The sequence below is a fragment of the Callorhinchus milii genome, unplaced genomic scaffold (assembly GCF_018977255.1).
Source record: "Callorhinchus milii isolate IMCB2004 unplaced genomic scaffold, IMCB_Cmil_1.0 Scaffold1, whole genome shotgun sequence".
NCBI lineage: Eukaryota > Metazoa > Chordata > Chondrichthyes > Chimaeriformes > Callorhinchidae > Callorhinchus > Callorhinchus milii.
Genome location: NW_024704742.1, coordinates 116,543,151 through 116,566,110, shown reverse-complemented (window position 1 = coordinate 116,566,110; position 22,960 = coordinate 116,543,151). Strand labels below are relative to the sequence as shown.

Here is a 22,960-nt window from a genome sequence, read left to right as displayed (position 1 = left end):
CTTCCTCCCTTTCCTCCTTCAAGGCCGGTCTCAAAACCTTTCTCTTTGACCGTGCCTTCAGCTCCCCTCTCGACTCTCTTCCCCCTCCTCGCTCCCTCCCTTCCCTCCCCTCACCCTGACCATTTCCCCCCTGCTCGGGTCATGACCCAGCTGTGCAGCGCCTTGGGACGTCCTCCTGACGTGAAAGGCGCTTTATAAATGGAATCTTGTTGTTGTTGTTGTAGTATAAAATACACACCAAATAAACAATTTAAACCACTGCTTGGCGGAAATCTGTACGAGGTGATTTCAGTACTGTGAGGCTTCACGGAGGTGAGTGAAATCATTTTCCCCTCCCAGCCTCAGAGTAATGAAGACATTCCCACATTTATGTTCCAGCACCTCCCTACCTCTCTTACCTGATTGTAGAGCCCTCTTTTGGCTGCCCCCTTCGCTCAGTTAACATAAGCCAGCTGGATGCTCACCGACTCCCCTCGTCACCTTTGGTGGCTGTGCTGTAGCCACTGTGCTAACCTCTGGAACTCCCTACCTCAATCTCCCTGCCTCTCCCTCATAATCTTAATTCCCACCAGATGCCCTCTAGTCCCTTGCGGTGAGTAAGTGAATCTGGCAGTGAGTTTTTGACATTGTGAGTGGTATTAAAGCTAAGTGCTGATATTGTTCACACACTTTTCAGCAGAATCACTTGACAACAATCGGGAGCAGAAAAGTGAGCGACACTTTTGGACATTCCATGCAATTGCAGTGGCTCAGATGGATTTCCTGAGATCAACCTATTCAGCATTGACTCAAGTAACTGATCAGTATCTGTCACCTGGCCTTTTTTTAAAAAAAAAACTTTTTAAAAAAAAAATGGCCCAGACAAGGTAGAATTAATAACTAAGGAATAGATTAGGGTTAGTTTGGTTAGAGTCTCTTCAATGATTGTAAACTTCTGAGGTGCCAAGAATGTTCTCACTTGTTCAATGTTCTATTTGCCAATTTTATTTGAGTAATGGAATTGTTCCTACATCAGACTTTAGTGTAAAAGCCAAGCATGTGAAAGAATACTCCTGTTGGAGTATCTGTACAATTTCATAACCCTGTTTACTGGCTCATGTGACCCTGCCACAGCACTGCAATAAGGTTTGTGATGTCTACATATTCTCCCCAGAGACGAACCACTTCCGTTCTCAAGTTCCTGGAATTGAAACAAGGAATGAAGAAATAAGTTTTAGATCACTTGATTTTGTACTCCACATAATATTGTGGTGTTGACTGATTTCACAACTCATCTCTGTGAAGTCTCACATTACTGAAAACACCCCGTACAGGTTTCTGGCAAAGCAACCAAGAGTTTAAATTGTTTTATATAGTTGGTATTTCCTGGTTTAAATCATGTTTTTTAACAGCTGAATAGCACCTGGACTTGCAAACTTGCAAGAGATGGGCTCTGATTGTGAATTGCTAATGTGGTCGTTTGAGTCATGGAGTAAGGGGGAGGCATTAGGTCAAAGAGCTATATCATAGGGAGGATATTAAAAATCCTTGTTTGATATAGTGCCTTATTGTTATTATCACATGCATTATGAAATGGAGTAACTTTGCAGCCAGTTTGCACACAGCACTGTCCCACAAACAGCCATGGAGTGAGTGACCAATTTTATTTGGGGGATTTGTTGGCCAGAACTCCCTTCTCTTCAAATAAGGCTGGGGGATCTTTAATATCCACCTGAACAATCAGATGGGACCTTGGTTTAACATCTCATCTTAAGAACCGCACCTCCAACGTTGCAAAACATCTACAGCACTGCAACTGGAATATGCGATTACAAGTCCTGACATGGAGCTTGATCCCATAACCTTCTGCCTCAGAGGCAAGAGTGCTACTGAGCCAAACTGAGCCAAGCTGATACAGGAAAATTAAAGATCAAGTCACTTGACAGTGAGATGTTTTTAAAATACAATTGGTGTTAAGGTGTTAATCTTATAGATCAAAGATGTTTAAATTACCATAATTAGAAGACAAACAGCTCTGATGAAATGAGTGCATTGAGTTAAAAAATATAGAGCAGTTGGTGGGGTTACTAAAACCAGGGATATATTCATTTTTTAAACTTTTTTGACAGTTTCATTCCCATCCCCGAGGCCATAAGTGGACTGGCAGGTTTTACTCTTATTTCAGGATATGGTTGCATTGTTTAGAGTCTGCTGCTGCCTTGCCCTACAAGCAGTGCCTTCAGCTACTTAACTGTAGTTTTTTTTTAAAAAGACAAGTCCTTTCAAACTGAAAACCACAATACCAGAATTAGTATAGCAACATCAAGTTTGCAAATATTACACTTTAGACTTTAGTTTCTTTTATTGTAAAGCTATTTTCATTTCATCAGTACTGGCATATCTTTGCCCAGACCACAATATTACACCCACTCCCACAACACAGCAAAACGTTGCCATTGCAAAACTAAACTACACATTTTTGCAGAAGTTGCGAGAGAAACGTGGATGTAATAAGTCTAATAACATTGCCTAGTTTGGTCACACCGCTTTCAAAAAGTAGAACGAAACTTGATTTCAGTCTGATCTGATACTTCAGTGTATTACTGAAAGAGCAAAGCATTGTCATCAACCCAAGATCCCATCTGCCTGTCCAGGTGGATGCCAAAGATCCCACAGCCTTCAAAGAGTTTCTTCCAATGACCAAAAATCTCCCAGATTAAAAAGTCACTTCAAAGTAATCCTTGCATTTGATATTTTTGCATTTAATATAGCACCTTATCACATCTTCAAGATGTCTCAGTGCTTCACAGCATATACTGTAAAGTGAATTGTGTGCAAAATGTGGCAGTCAATATCCCATGGCAGTGTCCGACAAAGTCGTGGATTGAGTAGCCACTCAATTTTTTAAATTTTTTTATTAAGGATTATTATCCCCAGAAAGAAATCCACCAATCAACTTACAACTGGGTTCCTACTTACTGCTGGGTAAGGTGTCTGGAGTAAGGAAACTTGCCTAAGGTTTGACTTCATGGCAGTTGTGGGACATTGGTTTGCCTGTAAATAGTCAGTACACTTTACAGAAAAAACTGAAGCACTCCCAAGGCACTGGCTATATTAAATACTAATACATCAATTACCTTATGGCAATTATGTAAACCACCAAACTGGACTACATTCCAAAAAGATTATAGGCAAGGTAAAAATATATGCTCTTGTTTGAGATACAGAAAGCCATCAATTGCAAAGCTCATTAGTTCCAATGATTTTTAAAAAATGTTGGAAACCAGTGTTAAAATATAACAGGCTTGCAAAAAATATTTGCAAACAACATCCCACATTTGTAAGTCAAAATTTTGACTGCTCACCACAGCAGAAATTGAGGTCTCTAAACTGGCAAGAGCACCAAGCACAATTAATGAGGCACCTCATGATCGACTTGATGAATCTGTTTTTCTTTTGCGGTAGACTACTTGGCCAAGTTATACTGGATACCAGAACATTTTTGGCAGAAAAACACAGAATTGGCAGACAGTGCATGGCAACAATTCGGTAGAAATTTGTGCTTTGAGATTCCTTGCCAGATTGTTCAGATTTTTTTAAAAAAGTGAATAATCAAACATTTAACGTCAATTTCAAAATGGTAAGTACTGCTGCTGAAATAGATAACAGTGGAAAAGCACCAAGTAAAAACTTGTATATGTTGACATTGGAATACTCTTCCCCTATCCCTCCACCTTGCCCCTTACTTCCCCATCTTCAGGTTGCGCCTTAAGACCTTCCAATTTGACCTTACCTACAGTCACCTCCCCCCGCCTCGGCGTCGTGCTCCGCCACTGTCAAGCGCTCTAGGATTCTGCCCTGCGTGTGCGGTGTCGTATAAATGCAAGGTGTTGTTGTTGTATCCCTTCCATCAACAATGACAAAACACACTAAAGATAATCTGTTATATCGGTTGAAGAGCAGCACTTCAGATAACAAGAAATGAGGATCAGAATAGATAATACTTGAGTTTTAAAGACAATGGCACAAAACAATTGAAGTTGGACAAAAATATTGAACATTTTATTGTACAATGCCTTTGAATATTTATAAAAAATCAAACATTCATTCTGGTTAAAAATACTCATGATCATTCTCTATAATTTCAGTGTCGTACAGCAATTTTCTTCAGTTCAAATGCTGATTTCAAAGTTTGCTATTTTGTTTCATTTTCCAAACACTCAGCCTTTGTATTCATAAGCACAATGGCCAACAAACATCGGCTCTGCGGGTATCCCTCGTCTAAAAATGGGAAAAAAAGGATTTTTTAAAAAATATATCAACTTCCAGCTGTATTATGATCAACTAAATGTGATGGAGATGCTTTAAATAAAAATCAAGGCTCTATAACATTCAAAACAGCAATGGTGGCATTGGTGGAAAGCCATTTAACAAAAGACATTTTGCATTAATCTACTTCTTTTGGATCGTTATTACTCAAACTGATTGTCAAAGTTGCAGAGAGCTGGTCAAGAAATGTTCACATTGGACTCTCCTGAATTATGCACTGTATTTTTCTCCCTTTCCTCTTAAAATTATTTGTTTTCCCATTGATAAGTCAGGTTGACAATGGCATCACACCAACATCACAGCTGAAACAGATCCTATTTTCAACTGATTGTCACCATTCAGCAGATGTCTGGATTAGAAACCAGGAATGGAAGCTATTCTGATTTTGTACTTCCTAACCCTGGGTGTGCTGAACCCAATTGTGGCACTGCTATCACTGCACTAGTTACTGAGCAGAGATTAAAATTTAATTATCTTCTGCTTTGCATAGCTGAGCTCTACACTGAGTGATGCCTTCATTTTATGAATTGAAGTTATATTAAAAAAAGGCACAATATGTGTAAATATAAAAATTTAAATCTTTGCTTACCGGATCATGCGACAACGGTGTTTAGTAAGTCTACTGTATGCATCTCCCAGAACAGTTACGTTTTCCTGGCTCCAAAGTCGTTCACCAACAGCACTCGCGCGAGGCCTTCCAGGAGCAAAACAAGTACATTTCATAAACATGGTATCTTGGAAAATGCACAAAAGCTTAAAAAATTACCCTTCATGTCATTTATTTAGTGCCCACAACTAAAGGGAGTTCACAATCAGTATAATGCTTTTAACCAGTTCCCACCTGTGGTGGACAAAGGAAACACACATTGGGGATTCCAAACAAAATGGTTTGAAATACTCTCCAAAACAAACAGTTTTGGGAAGGTAAACAGAATTCAAAATGCATTGAAACAGCCTCTGCAATGAACAGCCAAAAAAAATAAAACCAAGCTACCTACTGCAGTGATAAAGTCAAAAGTAGATCAGATCTATTTAATTACATTATACACTAAATGCAACATTTCAGCATTCAAAAAAGATACAACACAATCTGAATTAAACAATAGAATAGGTTGCCAACCATAATCGTGGTGTGAGGTTTGTTCCATCCACGTATTCTCCCCAGAGGCAAGCCTCTCCACCAATCACCAATTTCTTCTGGGCAGCTGTTCCTAGATTTGGGGGAGGGGAAAAAAAAGGATGAAATGGTAGAAGTGTCTCCAACTTTGATTTCTTGTTCAAAATTTCCATTCTATGGAAATTAAACCCATATACCCATAGATAAACCCATATATCTAAGTGGGTCCTTAGATAGTGCCAGAACTTCCATTACTGATGAGCAAATTAGTGTTAAAACACTAGTCTGATTAATTTGTGCAGTAAGATGCAACACTTAACTATTGCTCTCGCTCTCAGAAGTGAAGATACATTTGCTATTAGTACGCTTGCAATAGACTCCAGGGGACTACAGCACTGAGTTTTAAATGTTCTTATTTCTGAACACATTATACACATACCAAGGTTGAAGAATTTAAAACTATTAGATTATGAAAGCTTAGATCAATATTTAACAATATTTATATTTGTGCTAATGGCAAAAGTAAGCGAGAACAGTAAAATGATACTGACATTCTCCACCATGGCTTGCTTATATTTCATTTGGAAAAATTATTGATTGTTAATGCATGGATTACTTAAATCAATTAACTGCACCGTAACAGTAAGTATAGTTCAAGAATAAATCAATGTAAACAGCCACTTGAAAGAAATTACCTTTAAAAGCAATACAAATGTGTATTTATATAGCACTTTCGGGATACATGTTGGGAAGCATTCGACAGTTCTGGCTTTTGTTTGAATCCCAAACATTATGGTTCTTACAAAATCTGGCAGAATATTGAATTCACTGTTTTTCCATCCCAGATTGCAGGTTTCCACTTCCCAAAGCATTTACTTGAAAGATCTCATTGGTTACCTGTACATTGTTCCCACCTGGCTTCTTCAACAATGGAGTTCAAGAGATGGATCAGGCACAAGAATTACAATTCCAAATAAAGCAATAACCAAACATCCACATTGTACAAATACAACAGGAACCTACATTATTATGGATGTGATCCATAGGTGACTTATGTTATGTAAGAGAATACATTAATTCAGATTATATCCATGCATAAAGACAAATTACACTAGCACCATTAATACACAATAATGTTTTTGAGGCATATGGTTGTAGAGCAAAAAGTGGTAGGAATTATGAGATGGGGGCATTTTAAAATAGATTTTTGAAAGTATGAAAGTGGTTTACAATGGGGATGTCACCAGCATACAGGGTGGTGATTTAACCTCCAATGAGTCCGAGAAGGCTAGGATAGAGTGAGGAAAATAGGGTTGTTTTAAAACAAACAAAAAAAAGCATCTTGAAACCTATTCACTGAACTGGATAAGAATGGGACAGAACTTAGGCTATGGAGACAGAGTTAAAACGTTTGAGAAAGTAGGATTGAGGGGTCCCAGTGAGGAGAGATCAGAGTGCTGGTGCAGAAGTAAAATTGAGCATCATACATAAAAGCTAATCTAAAATTTGTAGATTATGTGGCTGAGAGTCAGATGAATAAAACTGTGATGGTATGCGAAAGGTGATCAGGACATGGTTAAAATAAGGGAGAAAACATTGTGGGGACGATGGAAAAAAAAGCTCAGCTTTGCTGAGGAGCAGTAATGGAGCCATCAGCACTGTTGAAGATAACTGAAGTTGACTAAAGATCAGCCAGAATTGCAATCATGCAGAATGTTATTGATAAGCCATTATAATTATAACTTGCTTGCGACTGTCACTTCATTGCTCAACAGATATGCCAGACTACTTTTGTATTTATATTTTAATCCAATATTTGATGACAATTATTTATGGAGAATAAGGAAGCCTTTGGATGACTAGGCCATTGTACACCTAAATCCTGACTGACAACGATGAGAATCTGTATAGAAAATTACCTTTTCTGTATAGTCTTAAGTGTTAGTAACTCTTGGACTAACAGGAAAGGTTTCTTTTTCAAATTGACAAAAATGCATCCGGAAATGTAACCAGAAATGTTATCAACCCTCTTTATCACCTTCTTCCCCCCACCAGAGATATTTTGAAAACAGGCAGAATGTCTCATCCAAAAAATGGACTTTGTTAGTAATGCTATCACCCTGAGATCTTCATTTAGAAGGACGAGGAATGAATGACTACTTACTGTCAACATTCAGTTCAAATACACATCTCATTAGGTTATAATATAGGTTCTACTTCTAACGCTCAAATTGCCTTGGTTTTCAGTACTCTTACACAGCACCAGATTACTTGAAACCATAAAATTTTGTTTAACAAAAGTAGTTGGTCAAAAATAATCAACAGCCACTTATTGGTAAAAAAAACTAATTTAGTTTAGGGATTTACTTGAAGCAGCAATTAAACTCAAACTTTTACTTAGGACAGTTTTCTAGCAAATCTGCAATTGTTGCCATTTGGACACACCAGTGAAGTTCCTTGGTTCCACTTTGTAGATCTGCTGCCAATCTTGCCCATATGCGATGCGATTTAGATACCACGGAGAGGAAATTAGAACATGAAACCCAGCAGCTGTTGCAGTGGCCAATTCCTTCTGGTATTGGGCTGTGTTGCCTTTCCACACGTGAACAATGGTGTCTAACTTCAACTACAAACCAAAAATTATTCACATAAAGAAACCTTAAAAAATTATCAAAAATATTTATTGAAGCGGGCAAACATCAGCTTGCACCACTAAAATCTTCAACAGTTCTGACTTCCATAAGGTCTCAATGTGGATATGACCGGCTTCTAAATTATATTACATATATACCAAACCATTTACATTTATTTGTGCAATTGTATTTTCTCTCAACATAAAATTGTTGGAAACATTCATGAAAAGTTAGAAGTAAAAGATAGTAAACAGCAAGCAAAGGTTTCATTATGAAGCTACTAAGACCAGTTTAGTGACTGCAAACCTACCAAAGATGCAGCTGGGATATTTAAGTAATGAATCAATTAAAACTTGTATATTTACACATCACAGTGAAATTCAGTTAATTGAATATCATACAACTGAACAGTTTAGTTTATTGAATAGAATTTAGAAATCCCAAACCATATCTAAGAATATAGGTCGGTCAATTGCCAGGATAATTTGTTTTTTGCCAGGATAATTTGTTTATTAATCCAAATTCAGTCACAAATTACTCCCTTCTACAGTACAGTGCAAACACTGGTATCCTCTCCTTCCTCCCCAAAGAGGTCACTGGTTTATTTACGGTTATATGACTTGTTCGGTTTAATGAACAATTTTCAGGTAAATTGAGTATTCAATTAGTAGAATTTCACTGTACAAACTAATTGAGCAGCCAGATCAAAAAGACTATGTTCAGAGCATACAAGTTTCTATATCCATTCTAGAGCTAACCAAAGTGGTACTCATCAAATTTCTAACTTTTCATAAAAGTTAAACATCTAAATGTTTAGAAGATTTTTGCAGAAACTCCTGCATTCAAAAATTCTACACAAACTGCATCAAATCAGCTGCAATAAAATTGTATTGGATAACTTCACATTGTAGAAACTTTGCACATGTTCTCGCCTTTGATTTGAGTTTTCCCCCCAAAAAATGCTGCATCTTATAAAACGTGTAATGAAAATCGCTCCACGTCTAAGCATCGCATGGCCTTTGGACTGTCTAATTTGCACGGATAAATTGGTAACATTTCTTGTACCACCAAAACCAGATTATGAAGGACAAACAGTAGCCTACTTTCTATATAAAATACATTCATTTTAAAGTAAAAGGGGAGGGAAGATTATCCTCAGAATACTTTTTTAGTTTTCCAAAGTTTATATTGTTTTATTGGCAGTTGTAGTCTCATTTTGTGACTTGCAATATATTGATTTCAATAAGTTTCACTATTCTATACTAATGACCCCTTTGGTCACTTCCCATTGTTTAGCAAGTACAATCTAGAACTGGATCAAATGTACAACTTAATATAAAAATAGATGGAAACCTGTAGGACTAGATCATCCTATGTTGGTGAACATCTAAACGTTACCTTTCAAAAGATCTATTCAGAAATCCTTAAGATCATAGGAGCATTATGAACTCCAGGTGCATCCTAGGTGTTTATAGTAACATGCAATGCAACATTTACAGAACCATTCCTCACTTCTATAAAGGAAATAACTAACCATTGAAATGGAGAGGTTCAACTTGATAGTATTTCACCCAGTCCTGTCCATAGCTAACGTAATCTAAATACCATGGTGCTGCCAGGATGGTTGTGAACCCAGCTCGCGTTACTTTAGCTAGTTCTCTCTTTACATTGCTCTCCATCCACACTTCAACTACGGTGTCTGGTTTAATCTGTAAAAAGAAGCTAGATTTAACTCTTTAAATTAGTATTACAAATGATCTCCATCCAAAATTGTTCCAGAATCAACCACACAAAAAAAAGTTTTCACAACTTGTTTAATTTTATTTCTCAGCATCGCTCAATTCTCTAGTTGTGCAATCTCCCAAATGAATCTGACCCAAAAGTTTGAATGTTTTTAAATGTAAGCTGTGATTAAATAGAACCATATAAAAAGGGAATTAAATGGAAACAAGAAATATATTAAAAGTTTGAGTTTTGGATGAACAGAATACTTGGATAATGTTCAGACGACAACTGTGCAGATACCTAGCCAAATTCCTTGTTTTTGTGCAAAAATTCTGTGTTGTTTTCAGAGATATGATTGAAAGCTTAATTTCAGTTCATTATAAGTAAGGACCATTAAAGGCAGTATTAAAAATTAAAAATAATTCTTTGTTGCTTTTTTTTTTAAAAAGGAGATTGGTGAAAATTGGGATTTATTTTGGAACCAATGATAAGCTCAAAAATTTTTGCTTTATTGATAGGCAATTAGTACAGCAGCAAGACAATTATCTACACTAAGTGGGACTGTTTCTGATACAGATAAATCACCAGTGTGGTTAACTGGACCACACAAAATACAAATCATCTGCAGTGCAGACTAAAAAACTACTGCATCAGGTGTAATACAATCACCATAGCAACACCTTGCCAGCCCTCAAGATCTGTCCCTCTCACCTCAGTATCCCACTGAACCTAATTTTCCATCTCTTTCTACAAATGTTTCTATCGCCATCTAACAATATGCTGTACATAAATAGAACACATCAACACCACAAGAACAATTTATATAGAATCTTTCATGTAGTCAAACGTCAAAAGCTTTACAAGGATAGGGTCGAACACTGAGAAAAGAAGAGGAAGGGACATGTTTGAGTGGTAGAGGCATGGTGCTCCAGATATTAATCCTTATATTTGATATAGTGCCTCATGTCAGGGGAACACTTCATAGGATTTTACTGTAAAAAGTGGTGATTATTTTGTAATAAGGCTACAGCACCTTATAACCTCTTTGAGATGTCTCAAAGTGAGTTACAGGAGATATTGTAAAGTGGATTGACTATTTTGTAGGCGAATGTGGCAACCAATTTGCTCACAGTAAGCTACCACAGCAACCATGGGAACCTAGTAGCTAAAGGATCAGCTACCAACAGTAATACAGAGAGGGCTGGGGATGGGCATGAGGCCCGAGTTGGCTGAGGAGAAGGGTGAGCCGAAGAGTGGGGGTAGGAGAAAGTCACTAAGGCAGGAAGGGATTTATAGCTGAGGGTAATGAGTTTTTAAATACACTAAATTTGGAAGAAAAATAGATTTGAACTGATTGATTCAAGTAAAGCTAATATTTCAGTGCAAATAGGTTAAACAGACTTTAATGGTTTTTACTTACAAATATTACAACTGCAGACAAATAAATTAATTTAATACTAACTTTAAACTACAGTTTGAGTTAAGATTGATGGTTTAGATACAAAATAGTTTTTTTTTTAAAAACTCTAACATCAACATGAATGAGTATGTTGCAGAAGTATCAAAATGAATCAACTGCAGAAAACTGGTAGAAAACGTGGGGCAGTAAAATTACTAAGCAAATTATAGTAGAATAGACAGGACATCTGAATACAAATTAATAATAAACAAAATAATAACCTTGCATTTGGTATAGGTTTTGCCCTGCCAGGAATCAAACCCAGGTCTCTCACTTACAAGGTGAGTGCTCCAACCACTGAGCTACAAGACTCCACAAATTAAGTTCTGATATTGTGAGGAAAGTTAACAGAACTATATTCATATATGTCCTTTTGTAACAGGATCCTACAAACTCAATAATAGTTACACCAGTGCTCGAAATGAAGTAAAACAAGGGAATTGAGTGTTATTACCATTTACGGCCAAGAATAATCGGTGTCTCCAGAATGTGCTGAAACTACACAAGACTCGGGTCCTAAAGTAATTATACCTCATATTGCTGTGATAAAATGTAAACAGAATACAGACTATTCTGGTACAACATCATTCTGTATTTTACTACAGGTCCCTCTGTGAGTCTCTGATGGGCGTAGAGAGATGGGTACCACTGACTTAATTCAGTTAAGGGAGGAAAATGACCTAAAGGGCCACGTTTATAGGATATGAGGAATATGGATCAGTATCCGGATGAAGAAATTAAAAAGCCAGCAACCAGAACATCTGTAGTATTTTATAAGATTGACATTTTTGATCATTTTGACTTTATAAAATATCAAATGAGCAAAGCTTTTTTATTTATCATTTGTAAAATTAATTTCACTGAAAAGTCCATATTGCAAGATTTTCTGCAAAATAGTTAGTTATAAAATTACCAGTTCATTTATTAACGCTTTTTTTAAAGAAAAACTGGATGCCCTGAGACATTGTAAATGCAGGACAGCAAAAAGTAAATCTGTAGGTTACTGATGGAACCATGCAAATCATAAGGGCATGCAACATTTTATAAAAAGTTCAGCAAAGAAGTCTCCAAGAGATTTAGAACAGAAAAGGAAACATTACTCAACCCATTCTATCTGTACAATTTCAAATCTCACATTTCTAGGTCAACATTATAAATAGGCTTGCCAGTTTTTGATTTTAATTGGTAAAATCAGTATTCAACAGGTTTTCCAATTTTCTCCAAATCGAGAAGAATGTATTTCTACGGTTACTTTCTTAAAAAAAAACTTTGAACTACAAAAATGGCTCACTTCTGGATCATAAGGTCACCAGACATTACTCTATAGTTTCAAATTCACAGGAACCACCATCCTTATGACTTGAGAAGTTTCACTTTAAAAAAATCCAAAACACCCAAGGTAAAATAAGATGTGATGCATGTCTAAATTAAGAAATAAATCAAAATCAGGCAAGACTAATCATAAATGAGTTTGCACATCTGAAATTCTAGCTACCTTAAGTTGTTCTAAGCAGTTTATTAATAGCTAGATTAACATTACACCAGTGCATCTTCAGTATTAAGTTATTGCCCGTTACCTGGGAATTTAGTGGTTTTAAACTAGATTCAGCCATGCATAGGTCAAATGCTTCATGTACTTACCTTTACCCCATTATCAAAAACCTCTTGCCAGATCATATAACCCTTCCTATTGGCAGATACAATATCCAGGACACTGCAAGTAATATACACTGAATCAGTCGCTGTTTTAGAATGGCAAATAAACTGGTCACAAAAAGTATCAAAAGACAACGCTATTTTTAGAAGATTTTTACAGCAGCAATTTCAGTATAATAAGTGTGCAGGTTCAAACACGTCTTCAAAAGACCCCCATTATCACCACCATTAGTCCTTCATTGTGTTTGAAATCTTTGTAACTTCCGTCCCCAAACTGGTTGGCAATTTATGTAAAATGTAAACCTTTATTTCCAAATTAGTCAGTGGAAACCTTTGTAACAGGAAATGCTACACAAGACCTCCCACTACAACAGGGTTGTCCAATACGTTAGCCACATGTGGCAAATTTGGAAACTAGATGTGGTGAAATTGCATTTTTGATTAGTAAATAAAAAATGAGTAATAGACACCATCATTGGGCAAGTACAATACTCATATTTACATGGTGGATGCATGTATACTTTTGATCTTTTTGTTGATAAAGTCAACGATTTCTATTGGACAACACTGTGCTACAAGAACAAAAATGTATGATACTTCCAAGAGCAGATAACCAATAAATAGAGGATTATAGGACAACTTCAGCAAGTTTAAATTCCATCTTCCATTTTAGTTCTATAATAAAGACAGTTGGGATCAGTCATTATGGATAAGGAAACAAGAGGACAGTTGATAATCACACAAAATTGACTACAGCGCTGGACTAGAGCTGCAAAGCTTAATTTCAGGACACAGGTCAATAAGTACTTCTGTACCCAAAGGGTAATGAAATAACTAACAGATTGCCAGGAAGTGTGGTTATTTCCAGGATGCTGGACACAGCAAGATGCTGTGATAAAGGCATTCTGGAAGAATAAAAATAAGTGAGCAGAAAACTCTTCTGAAATTTCCTCTATCAGGAGTTATGTTATCACTTTAATGCCACATTGTGCCAGACTCTGAACTATTCTCAGAATTTCTCTTCACTTGTCAGTCTCAAATTGTTACATAAAAATACACTACATTGCCAGTTCAGTTACATTGCACAGCACTGCAAGAAGCCTGCAACCTTTACCCCATCTCAGGTAACGATCAAGGACTGCAATTGCACTTCGGGGCATCCTCACAATGTGAAAAGCACTCCATAAACATGTATTGTATAACCTCACAAGCATGTGGGCAATATTATTGGAGCCAGATTCTAAATAATGAGTGTGGATACACAACATTAATTCGACTACATGTGCAACACCACCTGAAAACATAAAAAATGCATAATGTCCAAATGTTTGGGCTGCATTAATGCAAAGAGCAATTCCTCAAAATAGAGGTTGTTAAAATGAACCGTACTTAAATTGAAAAATCAAGAGATTACTGCATGATAAGTATTGTAAAAAAATTATTCTATGACAAAACAGGAAACCTAAAATGATTTACATCTCACGATGTGTATTTAGCTATCGATATTTAATTACAGTGCTGCAAGAGGGGAAGGAAACAATTTTTACCTCTGAATGTAGAACGATTCAAGCTTTCTATAATCAGTGCCAAAACCATGGCTCTCCATAAACTGTTTAACAGTGGGATTTGATCTCCTAGAAGGAAACAATGCAACAAGAACAAAGCCTTGTAATATTCAATGGCTTTATGAAATACATTAAATGGATGGTACACATTAAACGCATGTACATTCAAGCATGAAAGGCTTACACAATCTCAGTAAAATTACTGAGTTATACGAGATTTGCTGGCAGCAGAACTGAACAAACATTTTAAATTCACATGGACAAGATCAAGAAAATTACAAGTTTTCATACCAGCAGGAGAAATCCACCTCATCTCCTCCCAAGTGAATGTAGTCATCAGGAAACGTGCGGCTGATCTCTTTAAAGAGCTTAGTCATGAAGCCAAAAGTCGTATTTACAGCGGGGTTGACAGGTCCAAATGTTCTGCTAGGCTCCTCACCATTGTAACATTGAGTAAGGAGATCGGCTTGACCTAGATAAACGCAAAATGCAAGTAAAAAAATTATAGAAGGCCTGGACTGTCAATTAAATTTAATTGTAATGTTGATGTACAAAACAATATTCATTAAGGATTTATTGGTGTGAATCTTCATGCGACAAATTCTTAAAACTTAGCTACTGAAACCTGATTGAACAAACATTACAGTCAGTGAGATTGATAGTTCACCTACAAAATAATGTCACTACATTTTATAGTACAGTACATCCTGGGAAATGCTTTGAAACATCCCAACATAAAATATATCAAGTACAAAAATCAGTTCATCTAATTTAAGAGATTGGACCACGTGGTAGATTGAGATTGAAAACAAGTTATTGTGCAAAGATTCACAGGGTGTAGAGGAAAGTTCATTTACATTCAACATTTATGTAAAATGTAATTATATTGACTAAACTGCACTCTATATATATGAACAATTTCAGCACTGCCTTCAGTTAAAGGATATAAATCATTGCATCAGTTCTACAGCAGATTGGATTTCTATTAAAGGCAAACTGAACTCACCTTTCCCCCATGATTGTGTGTGTCCAGGAGTGTCAAATTCTGGAATGACTCGAACTCCTCTTAAACGAGCATATTCAATGATTTCTTTAACATCAGAGGCTGTATAAATGTGAGTGACAGGATGATATGCACCCTGTAAGGAAGATACAGAGGAAGAGGGGGAAAGAAAGTTACCAATTTTAGGAATTAATGAAAGCACTTGAAAATTTGAACTCAGTCACTGAAGGAATTCACATTCATTGAAAGGTAAGTTTTAAAACTTGAGGCAATATTACTTGCAACCTAAATACGACATTACAAACAATTGTTCCATAGGAAAATCCCTTTCCAAAGTACTATGTATAAATTTTGCACTTACTCGAACAAACCTGGATATGCAAGATTGAGGTGTGTACATATTTATATAAATACAGGACTTCTATAAATTCAACAGGTGAATGCACAAAGCTAAGAATAAAATGAGCACCTGAATAACTGCAAGCTCATTTAATGCATTTTATGTATATGTTCAAAAAGGGCTCTAGGTCAGAAGATTGCAGGTTCAAGTGTCATGCTGGAGACTTGGAGCTCATGGTCTAGTCTTGCACTGCAATGAGGTGTTTGGGGAGCACTATATTATTGGCAGTGCGGGCCTTCAGTTGAGATGTTAAACCAATCCTTACTGCCTGTTCAGGTGGATATTAAAGAACCCACTATTTCAAAACAGAGAAAGTTTCTTCAAGTGTCTTGGCTAACAATTTGCCAGGTAAAATTGGTCATTCATTTTCTGACTGTTTGAGGGACATTGCTGTGGGAAAATTGTCTGCTGCATCGGTCTACAAATACATATTCACAAAAAACTCTGAAGCTCTTTGATTTGTTAGTTTAATACTAAAGCCTACAATAAGCAAATGCCAACCTTAAGCAACAAAATTTGTGTCTGCTTAGAGGTTAAATTCTAAACAGAATTTTATATTTAAAAAATATTTTTGAACACGATTAAATTCTCAATAAACTCTCTGGGGTCCCCAAGCCTTGGCTCTTGCCATCCTGTACCTAATACATTCCAGAATTAATTAAACACGATACATCCCTCCAGGAGAGAGTGCGCATTCCATTCCAACAATCTATCTCTGGAATTTTTATGTGTAGCTGGGATGCAAGGAATTCTCAGTTGGGTTGGATACTCTTAAGCATGGTGATGGGTTTCTATGGGTATCAGACAACCAGCGGCCCAAAAAGCTCATGGTCATTTTACTCCTAGCTTTGTGCAATAATAATGCTGGTAGAACAAAGTGCCCATATGGTTTCAACACTGACCTGCTGACTCAGTTCGGGAAACGTAATACTCTGATAAGGGAATGATTGGTCATCCACAATGTGCCAGTGCAAAACATTAAATTTATTGAAAGACATGGCATCCTGAAATAAAAAGTAAAAATTAAGAGTTATACGACATGTAGGATACGCAAAAGGCACTTTTACGCAGCTAATGACCCTGAATTCAGGAGCCCATTTTAGCCTATCTTAAAACATTATGGCAAATTTAATTTTTGAAAGAACTACTGACGGCACAATGCAAAGAATTTTAGTTGACAGGCTTGTTTTTTTTTTGCTGTGCAACTTGCCTGTCAAAAGCCCACTGACCACAAAAGATAGAGCTGAAAGAATGATCATACATGATCAGAAAGCCAAAAGATTTAAAAAACACTTTCAACAGTTAGTAAAGATTTTATTCTGCAATTGTCAACCCAAGATTCTTAGTTTTCAAATTGCTTCAATAACATTATTATTATTCAGTTAAAACAGCTACTTACCAACGTTTGAAGAATTACTTCTACAGGTAGGTAGTGTCGTGAAGAATCGATGAGGATTCCTCTGTGAGTAAATCTTGGGAAATCAATAATATCCGTTTTATTAATGAGATGCTGAAAAAACAGAACATTTAGAGAGATCCATCAGTATTTACGATATTGGCAAAAATCTAACTGAAACTTGATATGAAGTTTAAAATCACAGTGATTTAAACATTCAAAGAAAAATTCTTTACGTTGTTAAAAATGCATCAGTAATTTGGCAAATTACGTAGAGTCCTGTAGCTCAGTGGTTAGAGCACTTGCTTTGCCTTCAGCCCCTAGGCTCTGGAACTCCATCCCCCAGTGCCTTCGCCTTGCTTCCTCCCTTTCCTCCTTCAAGGCCGGTCTCAAGACCTTTTTCTTCGACCGTGCCTTCAGCTCCCCTCTGGACTCTCTACCCCCTCCTCCCTCGCCCCCTCCTTTCCTCCCCTCACCCTGACCATTTCCCCCAATGCTCGGGTCCCGACCCAACTGTCCAGCGCCTTTGGACGTCCTCCCGACGTGAAAGGCGCTCTATAAATGAAATCTTGTTGTTGCTTGCAAGTGAGACCTGGGTTCGATTCCCAGCAGGGTGAAACCTTGGGCAAGTTTTCTAACTCCACATGCCTGATAATATTCCCTCAAGAAAATAAAACAATAATAAATTGGTCACTTCAAACCAAGACTGTTTATGGGACACTGCCGTGCGCAATTGGCTGCCGGGTTTCGCCCCCAAATATACAGTTAATTCACTTTACAGTCTATTCTGTGAAGTGCTTTGAGAAGTCTAGATGACGTGAAAAGCACTATATCAAATGCATTATTAATGGAATAATAACTGGATTATTATTATTATAAAACAAAACTAAATTTTAAGGTGATAGTTTTGGACTTAAATTTATATAAATGTATTGAAGTAAAAAATGGGAAAAATTATGTACATCAGAACACTATTTAGACAATTTAATCAGTTATGTGACAGCCATTATTAAAACAAGTTTGGGCCCATGGAAAGTAAATTTCTCCTCTCCCCCATTTCAATTTTTTGGTTTTGTTAAGACTATTTAATTCCTTTCATAAGAGAAGTCAGAGACAGAACACATGACTAATTAATGGGACGCTCACACATAGAAAGCAGAATTTTTTGTAAACTTTTAATACATTACCTTTTGCAGACTACAGTTAGTTTATTTGATTACATGTAAAGCACCTTTCTAGATTACAAAATTTGAATTACACACATAATCTAATGTAAATTACAATATATAATAATTCTTACATTTGATATAGAGTCTCATGTCGTCAAGACCTCTCAAAACTCATCATAGGATATACTATAATTGAGGGTATTATTACAATGTTCTATGGGTTAACTATACAAGCCATCACTGCAGCAATATAAATGGATTATAGATTCGGTGCAACAAAGTTACATATTCTGCCACCACAAGTAGGGAACTTGGGTGAAGCCCTAATAAACAATAATCCTTGTTTTTGATATAGCACCTTATCAGGTCTTCAAGACGTTTCAAAGCACGTCACAGAATATACTGTGAAGTGAATTGACTTACATTTTGTGGGTGAAACGCACAAGACTATTCTGTCTTGTGCGTTTAGAAATCCCCTGTTTTACTAACTACATTATGTTTGCCCCCTCCTCTCGCCCCCCCGCTCCCCAACACACACATACCTTTCTTTCTCTTGTTTTTGGACACAAAAACACAAAACCCGTGAAGCTAAACATAAACAAGTAATCCCTGATAACAATAAACTGCAAGTCAGCATATGCTCATCAGCAAGTTCTTTTAGTAAAGGAGAGAATTACGATATAGAGTTAAGCAAAGAATGGACCTTTTTGTCCCATAAACAAAGAGATGGATACATCAGTTCTCTTGTTGCTACAAATTGTGTTACATTCAGCAACAATTGGTAGTTTGTAGCATACATAAATATTTTTACAGGCATTAATTGCTGTGAAAATCACGAAACACTACAGTATAAGCAAAAACAAATCTTGTAATAATTTAAAGCAAAAAACCTTACCTGTGAGCACAGCAGCGGCTGGACAAGCATGTTCCAGGCTCATGAAAACAATTCAAACTGTTATTGTGAGGCTGGCACACAAGTAAGGTTTTTTTTAAGCTTAATGTGGGCCATCTGCGAAAATTTGCCCACGCAAATGTTTGATGCGCGAAAATAAATTTGTATACTGTAACTTGATAGAGTGATCCCAAAACACAGCAGAAATTTATTTAAAAATCCATTTAATAAAAAACAAAACCAGTCACAAAACAATATGACAATATTCAACTTCATAACTGAGACATTCCAAACAAAAAACTTACAGTATCATAATCATCTTCATAAACCAATTGGCTAAATGTCTCTAATCCTGAAACAAAAAAATATTTATCGCAAGTTATGTTAGCAAAATAGTGGTTTTAGAAAATTTCTTCTGGCGATAAACTATTTATTTTACAAATGATCCTGAAAGACTACAATAAAAAAATGCATTTTGGAGAAGTTCATTTTCTAATTCAGATACATTCATGTAAAAAAAACTGGAAAACTAATATACTAAACAAGTTTCAACAAAATCATGATAATTGTTTGCACTATGTATTGTTGTCTAATTACTTTTTTAAAAAAAAATCCGATCATTTCCATCATTTGCTCCATTTCCTCGATCAAGGCACATCTCAAAACATACCTCTGACTGCGCTTTCGGTCATCTTTCCCTCCCCACCCTTGCATTTGGATCCCATAATCCTTGCATTTGGCTCCAATCGACAGCTTGGGTGCCCATTCAAGTATTGTCAAACACTTTGATGCATCCTTCCAATTTGAAAGGCACTCTATAAATGTAAATTGTATTGCTATCTAAAAATGTCTGCTAACGTGTGCCAGGAGTCGTTGATACAACACCTTACCACGTCTCCGAGACATCTCAAAGTGCTTCACAGAATATACTGTAAAGTGCAGTGATTGTATTTTGTGGGAAAAACACAGCAGTCAACTGCACACAGCAGTGTCCCACAAACAGTAGTAGATTGAGCCTGGTTACCACCCCCCTTTCCCAGGCTCAGCATCAAGCTCTGCCACTGTTAAGTGGTCAAGACTCTTGAGATGCTATCCAGTTTAAAGGGCACTATATAAATGAAAGTTGGTGTAACCTTAGTACTAGTCTTTTTTTCTCTTCCACCAATTCCATTTTTTAAATGCATGTATATATACACACAGCAAGACCAAGACCATTGAATTCACATCTAAACAATTATCTATCTACATAAAGTGTATTTTCTACTGAGCTGCACAAATGAAACCAATTTGCCAGAGTATGAAGCTACATACCTCGTAGGGCACCCCATACCGTCTCTGCTTTCAGGGTAGCCCTAAGTTTCGAAACATGGATTTCATCTGCAAGGCAAATCTAAATTAATCAGGGAAGTCTGCTAAATAATAATAATAATCCTTGCATTTGATATAGAGCTTTTCCCGCCTTCTAGACGTCTCAAAGCGCTTCACAGAATATACTACAAAGTGAATTGACTGTATATTTGTGGGCGAAATGCGGCAGCCAAATTGCACACAGCAGCGTCCCACAAACAGTCGTGCCTTGAAGTGACCAATTTATTATTATTTTTCTTGAGGCATTATTATTAGGTGTGTGGAATAAGGAAACCTGCTTAAGGTTTTGCCCCCTGCTGGGAATCAAACCCAGGTCTCTCGCTTGAGAGGCGAGTGCTCTAACCACTGAGCTACAGGGCTCCAAATAAGGAACATTACCCACTTCCCCTTCTCGCCCCTTGTGTCACGTAGCGACCAATGTGACAGCCAAATCAATCTGATTCTGGGCAAAAATCCCCCCCCCCAAAAAAAAATGAATAGTCAAACACTCTATGCCCTAGTATTTAGGAAAGCTTAGTATACGTTATGTTTTTTTTAAGGAGGTTTCAGACCGGCTCCGGTGACAGCAGTCTCATCTCAGAGTCAGAAGGCTCACATCAGGATGTTTAAATTCAGTCTAACGTGACAGTCCGATGCAGCGCTGGGGCAGGGAGGGCGAAGAGTTATATTGCCTTCAGACAATACATCAACTCAAAGTCCCCGTCTGCTCGTTCAGGTGGACGATAAAATGATGATGATAATAATAATAATAATAATCCTTGCAGGTGATATCGCACCTGATCACTTGATTGAGACCGTTCCAAAGCGCTTCACTATATATATAATATACAATATATATATTATATATATAATATAATATATATATTGTAAAGTGGATCCACTGCCTGTTTTGTGGGCGAAACACGGCGCCGACAGCACACAGCGGTGCCCCACAAACAGCCAACGGCCCTGTGGATTGGATGACCAGATTTTTTGTGTGTATATTAAAAAAAAGGGATTTATTTGCCCTGGAAAGTGATCCACCAACTGATTAACAACCGGGTTCCCATTCACTGCGGGAAAACGGGAGTGGGGGGGGAGGGAGGGGAGTAAAAACAGGAAACTCGCCCGAGGTTTGGTTCCGCCGGAGAACCGACCCTCTCTGTCTCTGTCTCTCTCACCGCGCTACAGGACACCATGACAGGTACCCACAGGGCGACTCCGAAAACGAAGAGATCTCTCTCTCTCTCTCTCGAGGAGCACTTCACAATAAATCCGATCCAGCGCTCGGAGACGTCCTCCCTCCCGAGTGAGAGGGAGTCGGAGCGAGTGGAAGGAGCGCTGTTGTGCAGCAGCGCTCAGCCGAAAGGGAAAGACATGGCGCTGCGGGGCCGCCGGGGCCGGGGTCCCCCCCCCCCCTCCCGGGGTCCCCCCCCTCCCGGGGTCCCCCCCCCCTCCCGGGGTCCCCCCCCCCTCCCGGGGCCGGGTCCCCCCCCCCTCCCGGGGTCCCCCCCCCCTCCCGGGGTCCCCCCCCCCCTCCCGGGGGCCGGGGTCCCCCCCCCTCCCGGGGCCGGGGTCCCCCCCCCTCCCGGGGTCGGTACTCACACGCCTCGTTGGAGGTGACGCTCGGGTACTTGTCACACTCGGGGTCCTTCCAGGTGACGGTGACCTGCAGCTGAAGCATTTCGGGCACGGGGGCGGACTTCTCCTTATCCTCGGGGCCGCTCGAGACTGGGCGGCGGTGGGTTGTCCGGTAGGACGAGCTGAAGATGTAACCGAAATACCGGCGGAAGGCGTCGTCCAGGATGCCGCAGCCGACGGTCGCCGTCGACGTGCTCGAGTGAAGGATCTGGAAGCGGCCTTGGTTCAGGCGGTAGCACTCGCCGTCAAAGCGAACCGTCTGGGGCAGCGGCCAGAGGGAGCCGTAGGGCGAGTCCGTGTCCTCCTTCGGGACGGTCCACTCGGGCGGCTCCGTCGTTTTCCGAGCGGCGGCCGTTGGGAGGCACAGCACGAGCCCGAGCAGGAGCAGGGCCGAGCCCAGCGCGCGGACAACCACCGGCGGCGTCATTCCCCGCGCGGACAAACTCTGAAGGCGCCCCCGCCACCCGCTCGCGCCGCCTCGCCTTAAACCGAAGGACATGTAGGTCACGTGAGCCGTGTTCACGTGATCAGTTTTTTTTTTGAGCTTTCCCCGCCGGGTCCTAGAACCCGATTCTCTACACGCCTCAAACACGCATGCGCCAAGATCCCCATTGTTGTGTGACACGGGGGGGGCGGAGACAGCAAGTGA

At 38.5% G+C, this 22,960-nt stretch overlaps 1 protein-coding gene and 1 non-coding gene across 3 annotated transcripts; both read right to left on the bottom strand.

The window, feature by feature from the left end:
• Positions 1 to 4,026: 4,026 nt before the first annotated feature.
• hexb (hexosaminidase B (beta polypeptide)) lies at positions 4,027 to 22,813 on the bottom strand. Of its 2 annotated transcripts, none has more exon segments than NM_001292796.1 (13): positions 4,027 to 4,260; positions 4,898 to 5,002; positions 5,429 to 5,519; positions 9,593 to 9,767; positions 12,884 to 12,956; positions 14,446 to 14,532; positions 14,755 to 14,935; positions 15,470 to 15,602; positions 16,769 to 16,870; positions 17,266 to 17,376; positions 19,629 to 19,675; positions 20,635 to 20,700; positions 22,276 to 22,758. In NM_001292796.1, coding segments are annotated over 13 exon segments (1,695 nt in total). In that variant the 5' UTR covers positions 22,739 to 22,758; the 3' UTR covers positions 4,027 to 4,199.
• On the bottom strand, positions 20,979 to 21,050 carry trnae-cuc. The gene has a single exon. It is a non-coding gene; the product is annotated as a tRNA-Glu (tRNA).
• Positions 22,814 to 22,960: the final 147 nt, after the last annotated feature.